At 41.6% G+C, this 22,740-nt stretch overlaps 1 protein-coding gene across 1 annotated transcript; it reads right to left on the reverse strand.

The window, feature by feature from the left end:
- Positions 1-278: 278 nt before the first annotated feature.
- On the reverse strand, positions 279-16,015 carry LOC141791721 (sodium-dependent phosphate transport protein 2A-like). Its single transcript, XM_074672363.1, has 14 exons — positions 15,985-16,015; positions 15,028-15,050; positions 14,336-14,394; positions 10,799-10,914; positions 9,046-9,189; positions 8,867-8,978; positions 8,569-8,764; positions 8,366-8,461; positions 3,555-3,606; positions 3,262-3,429; positions 3,056-3,172; positions 855-979; positions 656-768; positions 279-570 (listed from the first exon to the last, which is right to left on the reverse strand). The coding sequence occupies exons 1-14, from the start codon at positions 16,013-16,015 to the stop codon at positions 279-281; spliced, it is 1,644 nt and encodes a 547-aa protein (XP_074528464.1).
- Positions 16,016-22,740: the final 6,725 nt, after the last annotated feature.

Consider the following 22,740-nt stretch of genomic DNA (forward strand, 5'->3'; position numbering starts at 1 on the left):
AGGTTTATCTGATCCCTCTTTTTTCTTCCAGTTTTCATTAACACGCTGATCCTCTCCTTTTTGCGTCTTTTCCTCTCTGAACTCTCTCTCAGGATCGACGCTCATGTCTTCCAGTGATGTTACAGCTCTGTCATCTCCCCTGCAACCCCAACCTGTGAACAAAACAACCAGAAAGGGGTGAGTTTCTTTTATCACAGAGTCAGAAATCATTTGTTCAATAAAACAACAGTAAGAAAGCTGAATTTTCATGACAAAACACTAATAATTGATAAGATGTCTCACTTACTCCTCCCCTGCCTGCACCACAGGGTCATCCTGGTGATGAGGTCATCGAGAGGCTGTAGTGACCTCATCCAAACAGGAAGAAACCCCCAGCTCTGCAGTCCATGCGGCAACCAATCAGGTCTGCGATCCTGCAGGACATTCACTGTCGCACAGAATGAAATCACAGCGACGATCGGCGCACCGACCCCGATCATCACCTCCCATCCAGCCAAGGAGAGCGCGAACACGAAGGACGGGAGCAGCAGGAAGCAGAGGAGGAGGTACAAAACAGCAAACCAGCGATACCTGCAAGGATGTGAGTAATATTTTTCATGTGTTTTTAGATCACCTGACATCTTTTAACATGTAAACTGAATAATTATTTACACACCTGGCGGTTTGTTTACCAAGAGCACGTGCCATTCTTATGGGGAGACGGGTGGCTGGTATGGGGTACCACAGCAGGATACCAAGGAGGTTAAAGAAAAAGTGACATAAAGCAACCTGTAGCAAAAAGGAAACAAGAGAGAAAGCAACAGGAGCTCCATGTTCATTAGTTTTGTATTTGTACTGAGGTGTGTGGGGTGTACCTGTGTGGCGGCTGCTAGCTTATCTCCTGGGCTAGCCAGAGCTGCTAGTGTCGCTGTGGTCGTGGTTCCAAGGTTTGACCCCAGAGTAAGAGGGTACGCCCTCTCAATGCTGATCACACCGATCCCTGAGGTTCATAGAATGGTTCAAAATTACACAATATGAATTTTGCAATATATCAGTGATCTTCTAATCCAGTATGAAGCATCAAGACCACTCAGGTCGTCTGGATCAGGTCTGCTTTCAGTCCCCAGAGTCTAAACCAAATATGGAGAATCAGCATTCAGCTTCTATACTCCAAATATCTGGAACAAACTGCCAGAAATTATCAGGTCTGCTCCTTTAAATCCAGGTTGAAGACTCACCTTTTTACAGCCGCATGTTATTAGAGCATTTTAGAAAATCATTTTAATGTCTTAAAACAACACAACTCTGCGGCTGTGCACTGCGACTTTTATCCTTATATCTTAATCTGTTTTAGCCTTCTTCTTCTTTTTTTGGCTATTCTATTTTTTATCTTATTATTTTTATCTGCTTTTAATTGTTTTCTTTTGATATGTTTTCACTTTGAATTGCCTTGCTGAAATTTGCCAAATAAACTTGCCTCGCTTCGCCTATTGTTGGATCTTAAGAAAGTTTTAAGTAGAGTTTCAAAATGCAAAAAGAAGAAATGGGAGACAAAAAAGAGGGAAATGACTATGTAATTTATTGTGAAAAATCAAAGTGAAATAAGCTGCTCATCAGACCACATAAGTGGTCCAGTTAGTGGTTAGACCAGTTTCTAGGCACCGCCCTGTTGGCTATGGCTGCCTTTTGCAGCAGCTCTCTCTTCTTTGTACATTTCTTGTAATTTTTTCATAGTTTTCGTAATCTTTGTATTTAGAGTGGATCATTACTTTGTATGGCTCATTTGTTGGTCATGGACACCAAACTTTTTTGTGGCTTCAGTGATATTTTTACTATTTTTGCTCCTGTGTTTGTCTGGAGATCCTACATGTAACCATGGCTGGATTGTTTACATGTGAAATCAGCTGTTAGCAGCTTGTAGCATGTCCATGCTAACTGGTGCAAGGCCGGATATTTCCCCACAAGGTGAGGAGAAGGAGGTGAGGACGACGTGCTGCTTCTCAGGTGTGAGCTAAGAAGTGACGACATGGACCTGTCCTTCTATCCATCGTTATTAAGATCTATCTCCAATGAGATGGACGAGCTAGCCATGCTAACCTTGCAACAGAGGGCAGAGTAGCATCATGCTATTCACAGACATGGCTAACAGAGCTAACACCAGACACCAACGCCACATTGGAAGAGCTTCACCTGCTGTGAGCAGACAGGATCCAGGAGACAGAGACTGAACAGACTGCTGAAGAAGCTCAGTCCTGGACCCTGTGGAGGTGGAGGCTGGCTGACTGGACAATGATGGACAAGCTGTCAGCATCTATTTTCTCATGGACCTTTTTGCACTTTCTGTACACTTTCTTACTTTTGTTTTCTTGATTGCTGCTGTGACTTTAATTTTGTTGCACTTGTTACAATGACAATAAAGTTCTATTCTATTCTAATCTATTAATACCATTACTGCAGCTGACTGCAGCCCAATAACCATCTGACAACATCTGTGAGAAAAGAGCTTTAAGGACTTTTTCAGAGAGGACCAAACATAGGAAATGAGGAGAACAAACTGAACCTTGATGGTCCTGATGGCTTTAACCTTACCAACATGACGAGGAGATCCCACTGGAGATGTTTTCACGACAGCACAGTGGAGGGGGCGCCATCATGATCTGGGGCTTTTTCCTTCAGTGGACCAATGTAATGTAAACTTGATAATCTAATGATCTGCTGATCAACCGACTATTTCACTTTTCACTAAGTGTTGTTTGCAATAAATTTGCATACTCATTTTTTGTCTCGCTCCCATTTCTTCTTTTGAATTTTTTCTGACTTTAAAAAAAAAATGTAAATCTTGGATTTACCAATCTTTCACACTTGGAGGATTTTAAACCAGCATGTTTAATGTATAACTGCAACAATCCTGTTAATGCTGCACTGAGCTAACTGGAGAGTCTATCAAAACAATCCTGAGGTCATTTATTGTTTCAGAGGAGAATTTAGACAGAGATCTTTAAATCAGATAGTACAGATATTGATCAAAATGAGTAGATACTTGCTCTTTGTGTGTGTGGGTGTGTTAGTGTAATACCTATGAGAGGAGTGATGGCAGAAGTGAAGACAGAACTGCTCTGAACCAGAAAGGTCATTCCTGCTCCCACTAACAGAGCAAGATAACCTGTGAGCCAAGCGAAGGGGAAGGGGAAATCTGCAAAGCACAAGAGCAGCTATAAAACCACTTCCTCCTCTAAAATATCAATGCTGAAGTAAAAATAAAGTCACTTCTTATTATAATACCTGTATTAACAACTCTGTTGATAGCAGTGGCCACCTGTCCCTTCAGCAGGGAGTTGAGCAGTTTCACCAGCAGTATCAAACAGCTGCACAGCACCAGCAGAGAGCAGGACAGGAGGATCAGACCGATGGCAAGGTCTGACAGTGAGCAACCCACAAAGAGATGCCTGCCTGGGCAGAGACAGGGACGTAATGTCTTTGAAGCAGGCATGAGAAGAACAATGAGGAAAGGAGAGCTGTAATATGCATGTGAATTTGCAAGGAACACAATGTAATCACAGAAATACTTAGCATACATTTCTGCGTATGATCCGAGAGGTTGTGTGTTCCCCAGGTTGTATCGTTGTCCTGTCAACAAAGAAGCAGAGAGATTGCAGACTGACACACAGGGTAATCCACTTCTTAAACTTCTTCACTTAAACAGTGGGGAAAATAAGTATTGAACGTGTCAACTTTTTTCTCATCACATTAATTTCCAAACAAAATTTCTACCAGATATTTGTATTATATTAACTCAAATAATCCACACATGAAAAGAAATCGCAACGTTCAGGTCAATAAATAATGATTATGTGGAATTAAGTACGATAACACAGGAAAAAAGTATTGAACACGCTAACTGAGACTCATCTAATACTTAGTGGAGAAGCCTTTGTTTACAATGACAGCTTCCAGAAGCTTCTTGTATGTTTGAACTAATGGCCCACACTGCTCAGGTGTGATTTTGGCCCATTCCTCTGCACAGATTGTCTTTAAATCTGGAATATTCTTTGGTGCCCTCTGGTGAACCCTTTTCTTTAGTTCTTTCCACAAATGCCATCCATCCATCCATCTTCTTCCGCTTATCCGGGGTCGGGTCGCGGGGGCAGCAGCCTAAGCAGGGAAGCCCAGACTTCCCTCTCCCTAGCCACTTCGTCCAGCTCTTCCGGGGGGATCCCAAGACGTTCCCAGGCCAGCCGAGAGATGTAGTCTCTCCAGCGTGTCCTGGGTCTGCCCCGGGGTCTCCTCCCGGTGGGACGTGCCCTGAACACCTCTCCAGGGAGGCGTCCGGGAGGCATCCTCATCAGATGCCCGAGCCACCTCATCTGGCTCCTCTCAACGCGGAGGAGTAGCGGCTCTACTCCAAGCTCCTCCCGGATAGCTGAGCTTCTCACCCTATCTCTAAGGGAGAGCCCGGCCACCCTACAGAGGAAGCTCATTTCGGCCGCTTGTACCCGCGATCTTGTTCTTTCGGTCACTACCCAAAGCTCATGACCATAGGTGAGGGTGGGAACGAAGATCGACCGGTAAACAGAGAGCTTCGCCTTCCGGCTCAGCTCCCTCTTCACCACGACAGACCTGTGCAGAGTCCGCATTACTGCGGACGCCGCACCGATCCGCCTGCCGATCTCTCGCTCCATCCTTCCCTCACTCGTGAACAAGACCCCGAGATACTTAAACTCCTCCACTTGGGGTAGGATCTCATCCCCGACCCGGAGAGGGCACTCCACCCTTTTCCGGCTGAGGACCATGGACTCGGATTTGGAGGTGCTGATTCTCATCCCAGCCGCTTCACACTGGGCTGCGAACCGCTCCAGAGAGAGTTGAAGGTCACGGCTTGATGAAGCCAACAGGACCACATCATCTGCAAAAAGCAGTGATCCAATCCTGAGGCCACCAAACCGGACCCCCTCGACACCCTGGCTGCGCCTAGAAATTCTGTCCATAAAAGTTATGAACAGAATCGGTGACAAAGGGCAGCCCTGGCGGAGTCCAACCCTCACTGGAAACGAGTCCGACTTACTGCCAGCAATGCGGACCAAGCTCTGGCACCGGTCGTACAGGGAACGGACGGCTCGTAACAAGCAGCCCGACACCCCATACTCCCGGAGAACGCCCCACAGGACTCCCCGAGGGACACGGTCGAATGCCTTCTCCAAGTCCACAAAACACATGTGGACAGGTTGGGCAAACTCCCATGCACCCTCAAGAACCCTGCTGAGGGTATAGAGCTGGTCCACAGTTCCACGGCCAGGACGAAAACCACATTGCTCCTCCTGAATCCGAGGTTCGACGATCTTACGGACCCTCCTCTCCAGTACCCCCGAATAGACCTTACCAGGGAGGCTGAGGAGTGTGATCCCCCTGTAGTTGGAACACACCCTCCGGTCCCCCTTCTTAAAAAGGGGGACCACCACCCCGGTCTGCCAATCCAGAGGTACTGCCCCCGATGTCCACGCGATGTTGCAAAGTCGTGTCAGCCACGACAGACCCACAACATCCAGGGCCTTAAGGAACTCTGGGCGGATCTCATCCACCCCCGGGGCCCTGCCACCGAGGAGCTTTTTAACCACCTCGGCGACTTCGACCCCAGAGATGGAAGAGCCCACCCCATCATTCCCAGACCCTGCTTCCTCCAAGGAAGACGTGCCGGTGGGATTGAGGAGGTCTTCGAAGTATTCCTTCCACCGATCCACAACATCCCGAGTCGAGGTCAGCAGCGCACCGTCCCCACTGAGCACAGTGTTTACAGTGCACTGCTTCCCCCTCCTGAGATGCCGGATGGTGGTCCAGAACCTCTTCGAAGCTGTCCGGAAGTCGTTCTCCATGGCCTCACCAAACTCCTCCCATGTCCGGGTTTTTGCCTCGGCGACCGCCGAAGCTGCATTCCGCTTGGCCTGTCGATACCTGTCTGCTGCCTCGGGAGTCCCACACGCCAAAAAGGCGCGATAGGACTCCTTCTTCAGCCGGACGGCATCCCTCACCACTGGTGTCCACCAGCGGGTCCGGGTGTTGCCGCCCCGACAGGCACCAACCACCTTACGGCCACAGCTCCGATCAGCCGCCTCAACAATGGAGGCACGGAACAAAGTCCATTCAGACTCAATGTCCCCTACCTCCCCCGGAACACAGTTGAAGCTCTCCCGGAGGTGGGAGTTAAAGCTCTCTCTGACGGGAGATTCTGCCAGACGTTCCCAGCAGACCCTCACAATACGTTTAGGTCTACCAGGTCTGACCGGCTTCTTCCCCCACCATCGGAGCCAACTCACCACCAGGTGGTGATCGGTTGACAGCTCCGCCCCTCTCTTTACCCGAGTGTCCAAGACATGCGGCCGCAAGTCCGATGACACGACTACAAAGTCGATCATCGAACTGCGACCTAGGGTGTCCTGGTGCCAGGTGCACATATGGACACCCTTATGCTTGAACATGGTGTTTGTTATGGACAACCTGTGACGAGCACAGAAATCCAACAACAAAACACCACTCGGGTTCAGATCGGGGGGGCCGTTCCTTCCAATCATGCCCCTCCAGGTCTCACTGTCATTGCCGACATGAGCGTTGAAGTCCCCCAGCAGCACGATGGAATCCCCAGACGGAGCACTCCCAAGCACTCCCTCCAGGGACTCCAAAAAGGGTGGATACTCTGAACTGCTATTTGGACCATAGCCACAAACAACAGTCAGGATCCGTCCCCCCACCCGAAGGCGGAGGGAGGCTACCCTCTCGTCCACCGGGGTGAACTCCAACGTACAGGCACCGAGCCAGGGGGCAACGAGTATCGCCACCCCTGCCCGCCGCCTCTCACCATCGGCAACTCCAGAGTGGAAGAGAGTCCAACCCCTCTCGAGAAGGCTGGTTCCAGAGCCCTTGCTGTGCGTTGAGGTGAGGCCGACTATGTCTAGCCGGAACTTCTCAACCTCGCGCACCAGCTCAGGCTCCTTCCCCGCCAGAGAGGTGACGTTCCACGTCCCTAGAGCTAGCTTCTGCAGCCGAGGATCAGACCGCCAAGGTCCCTGCCTTCGGCTGCCGCCCAACTCACACTGCACCCGACCCCTATGGCCCCTCCTGTGGGTGGTGGGTCCACGGGAAGGGGGTCCCACGTTGCCTCTTCGGGCTGTGCCCGGCCGGGCCCCATGGGAACAGGCCCGGCCACCAGGCCTGGCTCCAGGAGGGGGCCCCGGTGACCCACGTCCGGGCAAGGGAAACGTTGAACCATTTTTGTTGCTCATCATTAGGGGTCTGTGTGAGCTACACTTTGTCTGGCCCCTTTCCACAAATGTTCATTTGGATTTAAGTCAGGTGATTGATTAGGCCATTCCAACAGATTGATTTTCTTTTTTTGAAACCATTTGAGAGTCAACTTTGCCGTGTGCTTTGGATGGTTGTCCTGCTGGAAGGTCCAGCCACGTCTCATCTTCATCATCCTGGTGGATGGCAGCAAATTCATATCAAGAATTTCCCCATACATGGCTCCATTCATTGCTCCGTCAGTTATGTGAAGTTTGCCAACACCATGAGATGAGAAACAACCCCATGCCGTGATGCTTCCACCTCCAAACTTCACTGTTGGTGTAGTGTTTTTTGGCTGATGTGCAGTGCCATTTCTCCTCCAAACATGGTCTGTAGTATCACAGCCCAAAAGTTCAATTTTGTTCTCATCTGACCAGACAACATTCTCCCAGTATTCTACAGGCTTGTCAAGATGCAGTTTAGCAAACTTTAAACCAGCTTCAACATGCCTTTTCTTGAGGAATGGAGTGTTGCGGGATGAGCGTCCATAGAGGACATGGCGGTGGAGTGAATTGCCTATTGTTTTCTCTGTAACAATTGTACCTGCTGCCTCCAAGTCTTTCTGGAGCACTTTCAGGGTGGTCCTTGGCTCGTTGAGTACTCTTCTGACTATCTTTCTGACTCCCTGGTCTGAAATCTTCAAGGAGCTCCTGTGCGTGGCCTGTTGATGGTAAGGTGGTGCTTCTTCCACTTGTGAATAATGGCCCCAACGGTGCTGACTGGAATATTCAGGTGCTTTGATATAAGTCTGTAACCAGTTCCATTCTGATGCTGAGCAACAATCAGGTTGTGAATGTCTTCAGCGAGTGTCTTCCTGTGTTATTGTACTTAATTCCACATAATCATTATTTATGGACCTGAACGTTGTGATTTCTTTTCATGTGTGGATCATTTGAATTAATACCAATGTCTGGTAGAAATTTCTTTTGAATTGCAGCTTTGGAAACAAATGTAATGAGACAAAAGTTGAAGCGTTCAATACTTTTTTCCCCTACTGTATGTTGGTTTTGCTTAGTAAAATATTAAATCAGGACTCAGTGTTTGGTACCGGCGCCTTGGTGGTTGTAGTTGGACACCACTGCTTCACCAGACTGAGGTTCCTCACACTCTGGTCTCCTGTAGCGATGGCTGTGATGACTGACCGGTCCAGCTTCACAGAAAGAATCAGATCACCATGGTGCTGGTGTTACACTTTGTAATAAAGAGAATATCCTCCAATGAATCTATTTTTAAAATAAGAGATTGTTTTCATGAAACCTGGATTATCATTTTTGTAAGAGGCTCAGTGAGGACTTTAAGAAGTTCAGGAGCTTCCTCTCCAGAGCTGAGTTGAAGCATTTTGACGATCGCTTGTGACAGTCGTCTCAACAGCCCACTCGCAGCTTCCAGAGGGAGGAGCACCAAAACAGACAGCCAGTTAAAACAGTCGTGGACTGTGGCTCCAGCAAAGGCCCTGGAGTAAAAACAATGACCAATTTTCCCCAGCATTTGTTTTTTTGATCAAATATTTTACATGCAAACATTTTCATAGATCAAACAAAGGTCGTAGCTGTACCTTTCAAACTCATCCCTCTCTCCGGCCTGCATCAAAGCTACGATGGTGTTGGTGACGGATGTCCCGATGTTGGAGCCCATTATGATAGGAATGGCTGACTGAACATCCAGCACTGTACAGAAATAAAATGTTTAAAAACCAGCATCATTTGATCAGGATGGGATTAAACTGAAACTCACAGCCTGAAGAGACGAGGCTGACGATGATGGAGGTAGAAGTGGAGGAGCTTTGGACTAACACAGTCACCAGTATTCCCACCACCAGCCCGGCCACAGGGTTAGACAGGATGGCATTTCTCTGGAAGATATCACCTGCTACTCTGCCTGGAAACGAAAGAGCCAAGGATACTGACAGGCTTCATCGTTCTTTAGAGGAAAAAATCACCCTATTCTCAGACAGCCTGTTAGTCATAAAATCAGAAAGGCCAGTTAGTCAGGAAATTAGTTTAGATGATATTCTTCATTCTCATTGTATTTTTGATTTAAAATTCAAGTTTCTAATAAAGTTGAAGCTAACACTTTACTTTCTGTTATTCTAAGGCTTTTTCTGCAATAATAAGATGCCCTTTATCTTTGATTAGTCATGCTTTCTGTACCAGAGCCTTAATAACATCACTTTTGTCAGCAGCTAAATAATTAATGAATAGATTAATTAATTAAAAGAAAAATGATAAGAATATTTTACAGCTATCTGTAAGGCCCTCTAAACTCGTGGGGGCATGAAGGTCGATCATGCCCATGCGTTGAGACAGCTCTGACCTGTAGAAATTTAGTAGGGTGAATATTCTCTGATATACTGGTCCAAATGAGAATAAAGAATATCAATTAAATTTGAACTAATTTTCTGACTAATAGGCCCTTTGATTTCCTGACTAACAAGCCTTTTGACTCACTGTCCTTCTGATTTCCGGACTAGCAGGCCTCCTGTCATACGGGCCTCCTGACTAACAGGCCTTTGGATTTTTTTACTTAAAGGCCTCCTTACTAACAGACCTTCTGACTTAAATGACCTTCTGATTAACAGGCCTTCTAGTTTTATGACTAATGGGCCCTCTGTTTTACAGGCCCATGGATTTTTTATTAACAGGCCTTCTGACTAATAGGTCTGCTGTTTTTGGCTAATGGCCTTCTGACTAACAGGCCTTTGGATATTTTGACTTATAGGCCTTCTTACCTACGGGCCATGTGACTTGAAGGGCCTTTTGACTAACTGACCTTCTGATTTCCTGATAAACAGGAGTTCTGATTTCCTGGCTAATGGCACCACTGTTTTACAGGCCTTAGGGTTTTTTGACTAACAGGCCTTCTGACTAATGGGCCAGCTGTTTTTGGCTAACAGGACTCTGCCTAACAGGCCTTCTGATTTTCTGAGTAATAGGCCTTCTGTCTTATGGGTCTTTGGACTAACAGGCCTTCTGATATCCTAATGAGCTCTCTGTTTATGCCCTTATGACTAATGAGCCTTTGGATTTTTTGACTTAAAGGCCTCCTTACTAACAGACCTTCTGATTTAAAGGGCCTTTTGATTAACAGGCCTTGTAGTTTCCTGACTGTTTTACAGGCCTTACGATTTTTTGACTAATAGGCCTTCTGACGAATGAGCGAACTGTTTTTGGCTAACAGGCCTTCTGACTTACAGGCCTTTGGATTTTTTGACTTATAGACCTTCTTACTGATGGACTTTCTAACTAAAATGGTGTTCTGGCCAACAGGCCTTCTGTTTCCTGACTAATGGGCCTTCTGTCTTACCGGCTTAATGTTTAATGGGCCTTTGGATTTTTTGACTAACAGGCCTTCTGACTTATGTTGCTTAGTCCACTTTATATGTTTCTGCTCTGTCATGTATCTAAGGTAAACACTGTTAGAGTGGCTAATTACAGTGTGTTTGATGAGGATAACTCTGCTCTAGGAACAGGACGGTGTGATTTCTTACCTCCAGCCAGCTGAAAGGCAGAGCTCAGGATGTCAAGTGAGCACACAAAGACGTACAGGAGCAGAAAGAGGAGTGGGATTTTGCAGAGAGCAGATACCACTGTTTTTAGCCGCTGAGTTTCCATCATAAAACCCTACAGAGCATTAAAAACGGGTAAAACTCATTGAATCAACTCTGTAACTACTGGGGTGGTACTGTATGAGACATTATTCTCAAATAACTTTCACGACCCCTACAGCTATTATCAGTGAGGATACAGAGCTGTGATTTAAGATTAGAATTCAGTGATTGCAGGGTGGCAAATTCAGTAATAAGAAAACACATTTTAAAGCACTGCAGAAACATTAAACATTGATATTTATCCGCTGTAGGAAAATACTTGCAGTCAGACTAGCTTAATCATACCTTGTGTGTTGATGAACGGATGCTTCAGGTGGGAAATGCTAAGCAGAAGAGCAGCTTATAGTATTTAGAAAAGTAGATACAAAAACACAGGAATGTTAAATGACTCTAAAGACATGAGATTAAACAGAGGTAAAAAGAAGTGGAGCTGAGAAGGACATGAGGCAGAGAAAGGGAAAGGAAAAGGGAGGTGCTTCTGTGAAGATTAACTCTGTTGAACATAAATGACTGCTGGTATAATGAAAAGCTAAGTCTTTCCCTATTCTTTCCTTTTCAGAGCTCCATATTATTTGTAAACTATTTATGTCAAAAGTTTTTTGTGGGTTTAAGTTTGAGATCCCCTCACCATTCATCAGTGAAGCTGCTGTAGAGCTGAAGTTGAATCATTGAATTATGAAGTTGAAATTGTTTGTAGAAAGACCCACTGTGCATGTTGAACTGACAAAGATAAACAGTAACATCTGGTGGTTACCTGAGCTGTCCACCACCTTTCCCTGCTGCATTTCTGATTTCATTTGTAGGTCACATATATGTTTATGAGGTTTTCTTTCTTCTTAATTCATGTCAGTATGTAATAATTTTAAAGATGATTTTGTACATCAGGTATTACAAGGGTCAACACTTAATCTGCTCAGTTCTTTTCCCGGTGACAATGTCCACCATTCTCTCTTTGTATATTACTCTTTCTGTCCTATATTGCCCTCTGGTGGTGAGTTGGACTCATCATGTCACACCATGTGTCTTTTTCTTTCTTTCTTTCTTTCTTTCTTTCTTTCTTTCTTTCTTTCTTTCTTTCTTTCTTTCTTTCTTTCTTTCTTTCTTTCTTTCTTTCTTTTCGAAGTGTCCTCAGTGGTTTCTAAAATAAAAAAGTAACTTGCAGGATCATACAAAAGAAATGATTTTGCTGAAAATAAAAAGATTTCAACCCTTTATCACTCACCTCTGACAAGACAAAAGACAAAATTTACACTATAAAGCCTGAACTTGTTTCAGTACTTTGAGCTTGATGGGTTAAGTTAATTAATTCTCAAGCAACAGTTTTATTGATTTTCTATCTTTTCTGCCGCTCAGCAGGGAAACAGTTTGGTGCATGTGTGGAAATGATCTGTGTCTGTAGCCCCTTTAGGATAGTTTAAACCTATTTCTATAACTCCTTCGCTTTATACTTAAAATAAGCTTTAGTCATTAAAGGATAACACTGCCTAAAATGTGAATTGCGTTATTAGTTATCTAATGAGAAGAAGTTAAATAAGAACCATGTCAGAACATTTTATTGTTGTGGTGAGCGATAGTTTATTACACTTTTAATTGCACACAAAATAACAGATTTGAATGAGGTGTGAAAATTTGATTAATTTCCAGACAGAAACATGAAACCATTGTAGGATGTCATGAAAAAGTGAGTAGTAGAATTAGCATGTTTGCGATACGACAAAGGGTTGTACTTCAGTAACTGGAGGTTTATTCATAAGGAAAAGTCATTTCTGAATGTTCAGTTTATCCTGATAGGTGATGATAAAATGTAAAATATATAAGACATAGTTTTGGATTCTTTTTTGCTTTCTCAGTTTTGTGTTCAATCAAATACTTTTTGGATTATTTTAAAGTAAAAGAAATAGTTGAACAAATCATTCAACAGCCACATGATTATAACCTGAACCTTGCATTTGACGCCCCCGAGTCTTTCTGCCTGTGTCTGGTCTAGGTGTCTCTAATTCTGGTTTTTGTGGCCTGTCTCAGACTACACAACTCAGCGAGGACCTTTATTTATCTCGGCATCTGCATAGGTGTCAGTGCACATTAACAGCAGGCTGTAACCACTTCTCTTTCCACCACAACTATCTACAAATAGTGAAATGCTCCAGGTTGTTCAAAGTAAGAGGCAACAAGAGACAATCAAAGGCTTATCATCCAGTCGCTTCAAAATAACTTCAGACCGCCACAGTTAAAACACTGATAAAAGGAAAGCCAGCTACAGACTGTATGTAGTTGATAAAAGTAGCAGGTATCCCAGAAGAAACCCTAATGACCCCCCTCACATAAATGAGCCTTATTTTGTCTTTAATTTTAAAAATAGATGATGAAATATTAGCTTACCATGTGATATAGCTTACCATGCTTTTTACATTTTTCAGTCACATGAAGGAAGGCAACAAACTAGAAAACAGACACATTTCAGAAATTCTTTGAACTTTAAATCTTAAATGACTTCATATTTTTTGATATTTACAACAGTGTTGGAATTAAGAAGCACATTTACATTTGAAATTCAAACCAACATAGGTAGGATGAAGACAAATAAAAGTTTTTGTCTTAAAAAAGAAGCATAGAGCAAGGGCTTTAAGACCCAAAAGCCTTTTATGATCAGTTTTACACTGCAAAAAAATGAAATCTTAGCAAGTGTTTTTGTCTTATTTTTAGTAGAAAATGTCTTTTTTGGACTTAAAATGAGCCACATTTAACTGACCAGTACAGCCAACGTAACAAGAGAAAAGTAACTTGTATTAAGACATTATTCTAATTTCAAGCAAATTTCTCTTGTTCCATTGGCAGATTTTTTTTAACTTGTTACAAATTTTCAGACCTCATTTTTGTCTTTAAATGACCTTGAAACAAGTTACTTTTCTGGACTGACCAGTTGAATGTGGCTCATATCAAGTGTAACAAAACATTTTTTACTTAAAATAAGGCAAAAACACTCAATAAGATTTCATTTTTTGCAGTGAAGGTATAAGTCTATCATCACTTGTTACATAACTGCCTGGTGCGTGATACTTTCTGAGGCTGAGATCTGATGAGAGACGGGTTCAGTTGTTCCTCCTTTGTTCCTCTCCACTCTGGAATAGAGGATTTCGACTCGATCCACATCTGATGAAAAAAAAAAAAAAAAATTTAAAGAATTAGAATTCAGACACTTTATTAAATGAATAAAAAAAGAGTATTTCTTTATTTAGATTTTTCTTGAAGTAGTCCCAGAGTGTAAATCAATCTTTTACTACCCTCAGTAACAGCCGTGGGTGTCTGTTTCTGTCGGACGATGAATAAACCACAGCCCAAAGCAACGAGAAGGAGAACAGTGGAAGAACCTACTGATACAGCAACAACGGGAAAGGATTCTGAAAAAAAAGAAAACATTACAACTTTCTTTCTTTCTTTCTTTCTTTCTTTCTTTCTTTCTTTCTTTTTCTGGAGTTCTAATGAAACAAACATCCACAGTTTAAATGTATGTTTTCTGACTTTACACAAACTTATGTATTTGATTGGTTAATATTTACAATTACTACAAAATGATTTTGTTTCATAAAAAGCTTCAATAAAATACAGTTCCATGTTTAGAAAAGAAATAAAGCCTTTTGTTTTTAGCTACATTTGATGAACAGCAGCAGTCATCTTGAGGCTTACGTTTGATATTTAAAAAATAAAAATAAAAATAGAATTTAAGGATAAATAAAACTCATATTTAGTTGGGGTACTGTAGGTTTAAAGGTACCACCCCATCAGTAACTGTGATGTAAGAGTTTAGATGACTACAATGCCATTCGGTTAGAGTCAATCATTTTACCTTTCCAGCTGTTCAGGTGAATAACTGTTTCCTCCTTTCTGACATTGTTCCAGACACGACACTTCAACTTTCCAGCCAGCTCACCGTGTAAGCACCGTTTGTTAGATTTAGTCCAAGACGGCGGCCTGTCCACCTTCCGATTGTTTAGTAGCCGGCTTTGGTCGGTTGTTAGCACAAGTAAGACATCGTACAAAGTCAAAATGATCTCTGCTTCCTCTCCCTCTGAAGAGCAGCTGATGTTCATCTGGTCTGATGACAAACACACCTGAGACACATCTGGCTTTGAGACTGGAGCGGGAAAAGAAAAAAAAAAGTGATATATTAACTGCGTGCTGTAGTATTCACCAAATGACTCCCTTAATTTATCATGACTTGCTATGTGAATGGATGGTCATTAACCCTTACTGCATCACAATCACAACCAGTAAATTTAAAAATAACTTTTTCAAAATGACCATAATCGTTCATTTGTAATTGATGAACCCATCATGTATTAAGTATGAACCAACAGTTGGTTAACACATTTTAGCGTTTCATGTTAACCAGTAATAAAACATTTATAGCTGTGTTTGTACATTATATGCTAATGAGTACTAATGGCTGAACAATGCCTGAAAGATGATTAGTCAAGTTTTAACTTATACTCCACTAATGTGTCGTTAATGCTTACAAAAAGTGTGTAGTTATTATTAAGTGTTACCAGTATTTTTTTATTTTTACTTTTAAATGACAGGCTTGAAAATGATAGTCCCCTTTTAAAATTACACAAAATCAGTTTTCTCAACCAACCTTGAATTTTCAGGTGTACAATCTCTTTTCTCAGTGAAGTCCCATTTAAGAAATATTCCTCCAACAGGTAATCTCCAGAGTGTTTCTTCATTGCTTTTCCCAGTGTTAAAGTTCCATTGGGGAAGAGTTCAGCATGGTTTGCAAATTCTTCATCCAGAGTTTTTATCTCGTTTTTCTCTATTCTTAAGATAATACTTTGGTTGTCTTTTTTTAGCCTTATCTTTCTATTTGTTGTATTTGTCAGATGAAAACTCAACACTTGTCCCACGGCTACAGAGCACCACTGAGCTTCAGAGGATGAGGAGAAACTGCATCCAGCAGAATCTAGAAATAAGGCCACAAAGAAAGAAAGAAAGAAGTTTTTAACCTGCATTTCTTAAACAATTGAATTATTTTCCACACAACACATATTTGCAACCACACAGAAGCGTACCTTGAGCTAAAGCAGTCACTGCCAGAGCCATGATGATCAGGTAGACAGACTTCATTCTCCTCTGTTTAACACATGAATCAATTGAGAATAATGAATTTACACTTAATTTGCTCAATATCTCTGAAACCAAAATTATTTTTTGATTCAAGTTAAATTTATCTAATGCTTGAACATACTTAATTTAAACATCTAAACATGGACTTTACCATCACACAGTTTAAAAAGATGGACAATTCAAATAAATTTCATATTTACCTTTGATTACTCTTTGATTCACTGGTTTCAGCTCTAAATTATAAATTTTCCACAGCCTCAGGTGTCATCACAGTCCTGTGATGTCTTCAGAGTTATTTCAGACTGACCAGTATTTTTCCACTCACAGGTGCTTCTGCTCTCAACTTGTTAACTCAAGGAAGCAGTTTTGGGGTTGTTAACCACAGCTTGTCTGTGAACAACATAGAGTTTCATCGCTGCAAGAATATTTTATCCTGACTGATGAACTTTCGATCAATACTTAAAATCATTTTATTTAAATCAGAATCAGAGTTTCTACTCTTTACATTTTTACCATTGGCGTTCTTTCAAACGTTGCAACATTTAAGATGGAAACAACCCGTCTTTCCAACAGTATTAGATTAACTGCCAAGATGTATCATTGCAACAAAGAAAACACAAAAACAAATTTCCTTACTTTTCAGGTTAAGTTTATATTCTTTCACCTTAAGATGTGATTTTCTAATTGGGCTGCAGCTCGAACTATCTAACTGGTTTTCTGCTAAAAGTTATGTATAATGTGGCAGTGTATCATCCTCCATTGTTGCTCTTTCACTTCATAGACCTTTGTTTCACAAAGAAAAAAAAAATAGTGGATCAATATAGTTATGCTTGGCAACCTGCTTTTATTTAATATCTGTGTAGTATGTAGACACAACAACTTCCTGTTTCTCAGACAGTATGGAAAATGTTTTATTCTTGAACCATGTGCTTCTTATTTCTGAGAAACCGCTGCACTTCAAAAAAAGTCTCAGAGGAAAATCATGTGGGGGAACGATTGCTGAAAGCCACAGCCAGCAGTTTACTGTCACCTTTTTAGCTGCACTGCTCTTCCAGTTCTTCTTACAGTTGCTTTACTACAGTGAATTTAGATCAAATTAAAGGACAGAAAAAGAGGGCTGGAAATACTGTAAGGTGGCAATGAGGTGGCCTCAAAAAAAATGTGCCACTTAGACATTTTCAAAATGAGCTGGTTGAGTTACAGTGTTTCCCCAAAGAACTAGAAAACAACTCCCCAACTGGCCAGAATAAAAAAGCGTATGTTCGCCACGTTAACAACGGAGCAGCACCAAGTTCATACAATCTTAGGCTTTCTGCTGTTCCTTTGGTGTTCATATATCACAAGTGTTTCAGGAGAAGGCGCCCAATGAAAGTGGCAAGCAAGGCGAGATGTTCAGCATGTTGTATATGAGTTGGTACCAAAAAAGAGGGCACTGAGAGATGAGATGAAAGGACTATAGGGTGTTGCCTTGGTAACACAGCTGTGCTTCATGAGGTAGAATTGACCACGTTGCACATCAGCTTTTAAAACTATTGATACACTGTGCTTCAAACCACTTCCTGCATTCAGTCTCCACTGCTTTCACACCTCAAACAAACAAACAAACCACACCAGGGTTTGGTGATTGCATATCAGCTCAGAGCCACAAAAGCAAACTTACAAAATGTCCTTAGGCGGAGCTCAACTATCATGCTGTCTTTTCTTCTTCATGTATCTCTATAAGGCCTATACTTCCATTTTTTATGTTTAACTGAGCAACATTCAAGTTTATGATTTTTTTTCATTCTTGATCTTAAAAATATTAATTTTCCATCATTTATTTATTTTTTCACTTCAGCCTGCATTGTTAACAAAATGAGTCACTGCTCTTCCACAAGATAAACAGCAACATCTACTGGTTTACTTCAGACTGTTTATGTAAGTAGACTAATGCACCATTCCCACCAATATTTATATATCTATAATTTTTTTCATAAAACTTTTTTCTCATTTATTTCCAAAGCTGCAATTCAAACAAAATTTCTACCAGACATTGGTATTAACTCAAATAATCCACACATGAAAAGAAATCATGACATTCAGGTCCATTAATGATTATTATGTGGAATTAAGTACGATAACACAGGAAAAAGTATTGAACACGCTAACTGAGACTCATCTAATACTTAGTGGAGAAGCCTTTGTTTGCAATGACAGCTTCCAGAAGCTTCTTGTATGTTTGAACTAATGGCCCACACTGCTCAGGTGTGATTTTGGCCCATTCCTCTGCACGGATGGTCTATAAATCTGGAATATTCTTTGGTGCCCTCTGGTGAACCATTTTCTTTAGTTCTTTCCACAAATGTTCAGTTGGATTGAAGTCAGGTGATTGACTAGGCCGTTCTAACAGATTGATTTTCTTTTTGTTTTAAACCATTTGAGAGTCAACTTTGCCGTGTGCTTTGGATGGTTGTCCTGCTGGAAGGTCCAGCCACGTCTCATCTTCATCATCCTGGTGGATGGCAGCAGATTCACATCAAGAATTTCCCCATACATGGCTCCATTCATTGCTCCGTCAGTTATATGAAGTTTGCCAACACCATGAGATGAGAAACAACCCCATGCCATGATGCTTCCACCTCCAAACTTCACTGTTGGTGTAGTGTTTTTTGGCTGATGTGCAGTGCCATTTCTCCTCCAGACATGGTCTGTAGTATGACAGCCCAAAAGTTCAGTTTTGGTCTCATCTGACCAGACAACATTCTCCCAGTATTCTACAGGCTTGTCAAGATGCTGTTTAGCAAACTTTAAACCAGCTTCAACATGCCTTTTCTTGAGGAATGGAGTCTTGAAGGCTGAGCATCCATAGAGGCCATGGCGGTGGAGTGCATTGCCTATTGTTTTCTCTGTAACAATTGTACCTGCTGCCTCCAAGTCTTTCTACTCCTGTGCGTGGCCTGTTGATGGTAAGGTGGTGCTTCTTCCACTTGTGAATAATGGCCCCAACGGTGCTGACTGGAATACTCAGGTGCTTCTGTGAAGATTAACTCTGTTGAACATAAATGACTGCTGGTATAATGGAAGCTAAGTCCTTCCTTATTCTTTCCTTTTTAGTGCTCCATATTATTTGTAAACTATTTGTTTATGTCAAAGGATTTTGTGGGTTTCAGTTTGATTTCCCCTCACCATTCATCAGAGGCTGTTACAGAGCTGAAGTTTGGTAGAAATTGTTTGTAGAAAAACCTGCTGTGCATGTTGAACTGACTGACAAAGATAAACAGCAACATCTGGTGGTTACCTGAGCTGTCCACCACCTCTGCATGCTGCATTTCTGATATAATTTGTAGGTCATATGTATTTTATGAAGTTTTCTTTCTCCTTTATGCATGTCGGTATGTTATTATTGTAAGGATGATTTTACACATCAGGTTTACAAGGGTCGAGACTTAATCTGCTCAGTTCTTCTTCCATCGATAATGTCCACCATCCTCTCTCCGTTTATTTCAGGAAGGAGTGAACATCATGACTGAAACTGCACTGCTCCTCTGTCAGTAACTGCTCTCATGTGACTTTTTTCCCCTACTGTCTACCTGCTGCTGCCACTTTATGCTCACCTCATAAGAAAAGTCATTTCTCGCTGGCAGCTGCACTGCCTGGCTTGCCCTATATCGCTCTCTGGTGGTGAGTTGTACTCATCACATCCCTTTCAGAAGTCTCCTCGGTGGTTTCCTCTATTAGGGCTGAGTGCAAGAGGCTGAAAAAATAGCATGCAGGATCAAACAAAAAATACATCAATTTGAAGATATTTTCTTATCAGCTTTTTTCACTATTTTACTTTTTCCTTGACATATCTGAAATTAAAAGTTTGTCTTAATGAACAGGTGCTTTTAATGTTCTTTCCAACACTTTTATTTTGGCACATAGTTTGTCACTTTCCTCTGATCTAAATGAAGAAAAAATCCCCCAAACTTCTTCTGTAAAACAGAATGCTTAGTGCAAAGCTTAAGCTTGTTTTAGCAGTTTTAACTCGACAGATTGAGTTAATTAATTCTAAAGGACAATATTTTACAAGAAATAATCTGCAAATCAGCAGGAAAACAACTTTATTCCATGTTGGTTAATATATAATTATTTTACACATTCAAACTACACTTAAAATAAGCTTTAATCATTAAATGATGACACAATCTAAAGCAGTGAGGTTCATTATTATGAATTTGATATAAACAAGTTACATCAGTATTGTCTTAGAACCTCTCATCGTTGTGGTTAGTGATAGTTAAATACTGTATGCTTTAACTGCACACTGAATGACAAAATTTGAATTTGGCTGCAACAGAAATTGATTGTTGCTAGGCGCCACTCTTTCTTGTAATATTTTTTGTCTCTTTTTCGTCATCTTTGTATTTGGAGTGGATCATTACTTTGCATGGCTTATTTGTTGGCCATGGACACCAAACTTGTTTTGTCTTCAGTGATATTTTTACTATTTTTACTATTTTTGCTCCTGTGTTTGTCTGGAGATCCTACATGTAACCATGGCTGCATTGTTTACATGTGAAATCAGCTGTTAGCAGCCTGTAGCATGTCAATGCTAGCTGGTGCAAGGCCTGATGTTTCCTCACAAGGTGAGGAGAAGGAGGTGAGGACAACGTGCTGGTTCTCAGGTTTGAGCTAAGAAGTGACGACATGGACCTGTCCTTCCATCCATCGTTATTGGGAACGTAAGATCTATCTCCTATAAGATGGACAAGCTAGCTGAGCTAACCCAGCAACAGAGGGAATACCAGAGGGCAGAGTAGCATCATGCTATTCACAGACATGGCTAATAGAGCTGACACCAGACACCAACACCACATTGGAAGAGCTTCACCTGCTGTGAGCAGACAGGATCCAGGAGACAGAGACTGAACAGACTGCTGAAGAAGCTCAGTCCTGGACCCTGTGGAGGTGGAGGCTGGCTGACTGGACAATGATGGACAAGCTGTCAGCATCTATTTTCTTATGGAGCTTTTTGCACTTTCTATACACTTTCTCACTTTTGTTTTCTTGATTGCTGCTGTGACTTCAGTTTAGTTGTACTTGTTACAATGACAATAAAATTCTATTTTATTCTACTATATTTTATTCTATTCTATTTTATTCTATTTTATACCAAATATGAAACAGTCATAGGATGTCATGAAAAACTGAGTGGTAGAATTAGCGTGTGTGATACCACAAGGGGTCATATCTCAGTGGCTTGATTTATCATGAGAAGGAAAAGTCAAATTTAAATGTTAACTGCTAACTTCTGTTGAACTGTTAAATATACACGACACATCTTTACTTCATGAAATGATATTTTCCCTTTTTTATTTTTTTTATGGAAAAAAAAATACTATTATTTCAACAAATCATTCAGCTGTCTTTTTTTAACCTGATCTGTTGCATCAATCTGTCCCCCTGCCCACCCCCGCCCACCGACACACACACACACACACACACACACACACACACACACACACACACACAAACACACACACACACACACACACACACACACTCACCCTCACCTCAGTCTTTCTGCCTGTATCTAGTCTCGGTGTCTCTCATTCTGGTTTTTGTGGCCTGTCTCAGACTACAGAACTGTGTGAGGACCTTCATTCATCTCAGTGTGCATAGGTGCTAGCGCACATTAACAGCAGGCTGAAACCACTTCTCTTTCCACCACAACTATCTACAAATAGTGTAATGTTCCAGGAACATTGTTCAAAGTAAGTGGCAACAAGAGACAATCAAAGGCTTCTCATCCAGTCGCTTCAAAATATCTTCAGACCGCCAAAGTTAAAACACCGTAAAAGTAAAAGGAAGGCCAGCTACAGACTGTATGTAGTTGATAAAAGTAGCAGGTATCCCAGAAGAAACCCTAATGACCCCCCTTACATAAAGGAGCCTTATTTTGTCTTTAATTTTAAAAACAGATGATGAAATATTAGCTTACCATGTGATATAGCTTACCATGTTTTTTACATTTTTCACTCACATGAAGGAAGGCAACAAACTAGAAAACAGACACGTTTCAGAAATTCTTTGAACTTAAAATTTTTAATGACTTCAAATTTTTGGCATTTACAACAGTGTTAGAATTAAGAAGCACATTTACAGTTTTAATTCAAACCCAAGTAGATAGAATGAGAACAAATAACAGTGTTTTTCTTAAAAATGAAGCATAGAGCAAGGGTTTTATGACCCAAAAGCCTTTTATGATCAGTTTTACACTGCAAAAAACTGAAATCTTATTCAGCGTTGGACTTAATATGAGCCACGTTTAACTGACCAGTCTAGAAAAATGCCTTATTTCAAGTTACTTGAAAAGTAACTTGAAATAAGACATTATTCTAGTTTCAAACAATTTTTTCTTGTTTCATTGGCAGATTTTTTTTTTCACTTTTTACAAACAATTCAGACCTTATTGTTGTCTTTAAATAACCTGAAACAAGTTACTTTTATGGAGTGACCAGTTGAATATGGCTCATATCAAGTGTAATAAAAAATTTTTTTACTTAAAATAAGACAAAAACACTTGATAAGATTTCATTTTTTTGCAGTGTGAGTATAAGTCCATCATCACTTGATACATAACTGCCTGGTGCGTGACACTTTCTGAGGCTGAGATCTGATGTGAGACGGGTTCAGTTGTTCCTTCTTTGTGCCACTCTCACTTTTGAATAGATGATTTC

Source organism: Halichoeres trimaculatus, unplaced genomic scaffold (assembly GCF_033239565.1).
Source record: "Halichoeres trimaculatus isolate MK-OKI-2021-1 unplaced genomic scaffold, fHalTri1.1 fHalTri1_scaffold_6, whole genome shotgun sequence".
In the NCBI taxonomy this organism is placed as follows: domain Eukaryota; kingdom Metazoa; phylum Chordata; class Actinopteri; order Labriformes; family Labridae; genus Halichoeres; species Halichoeres trimaculatus.

Coding starts and splice junctions, on each gene's coding strand:
- LOC141791721 (XM_074672363.1), bottom strand. CDS start 16,015: ATGGCTCTGGCAGTGACTGCTTTAGCTCAAG. Junction 15,051..15,984: donor AGTGACTGCTTTAGCTCAAG/GTACGCTTCTGT, acceptor TTCCCGCTCCAG/TCTCAAAGCCAGATGTGTCT. Junction 769..854: donor AGCTAGCAGCCGCCACACAG/GTACACCCCACA, acceptor TTTTTGCTACAG/GTTGCTTTATGTCACTTTTT.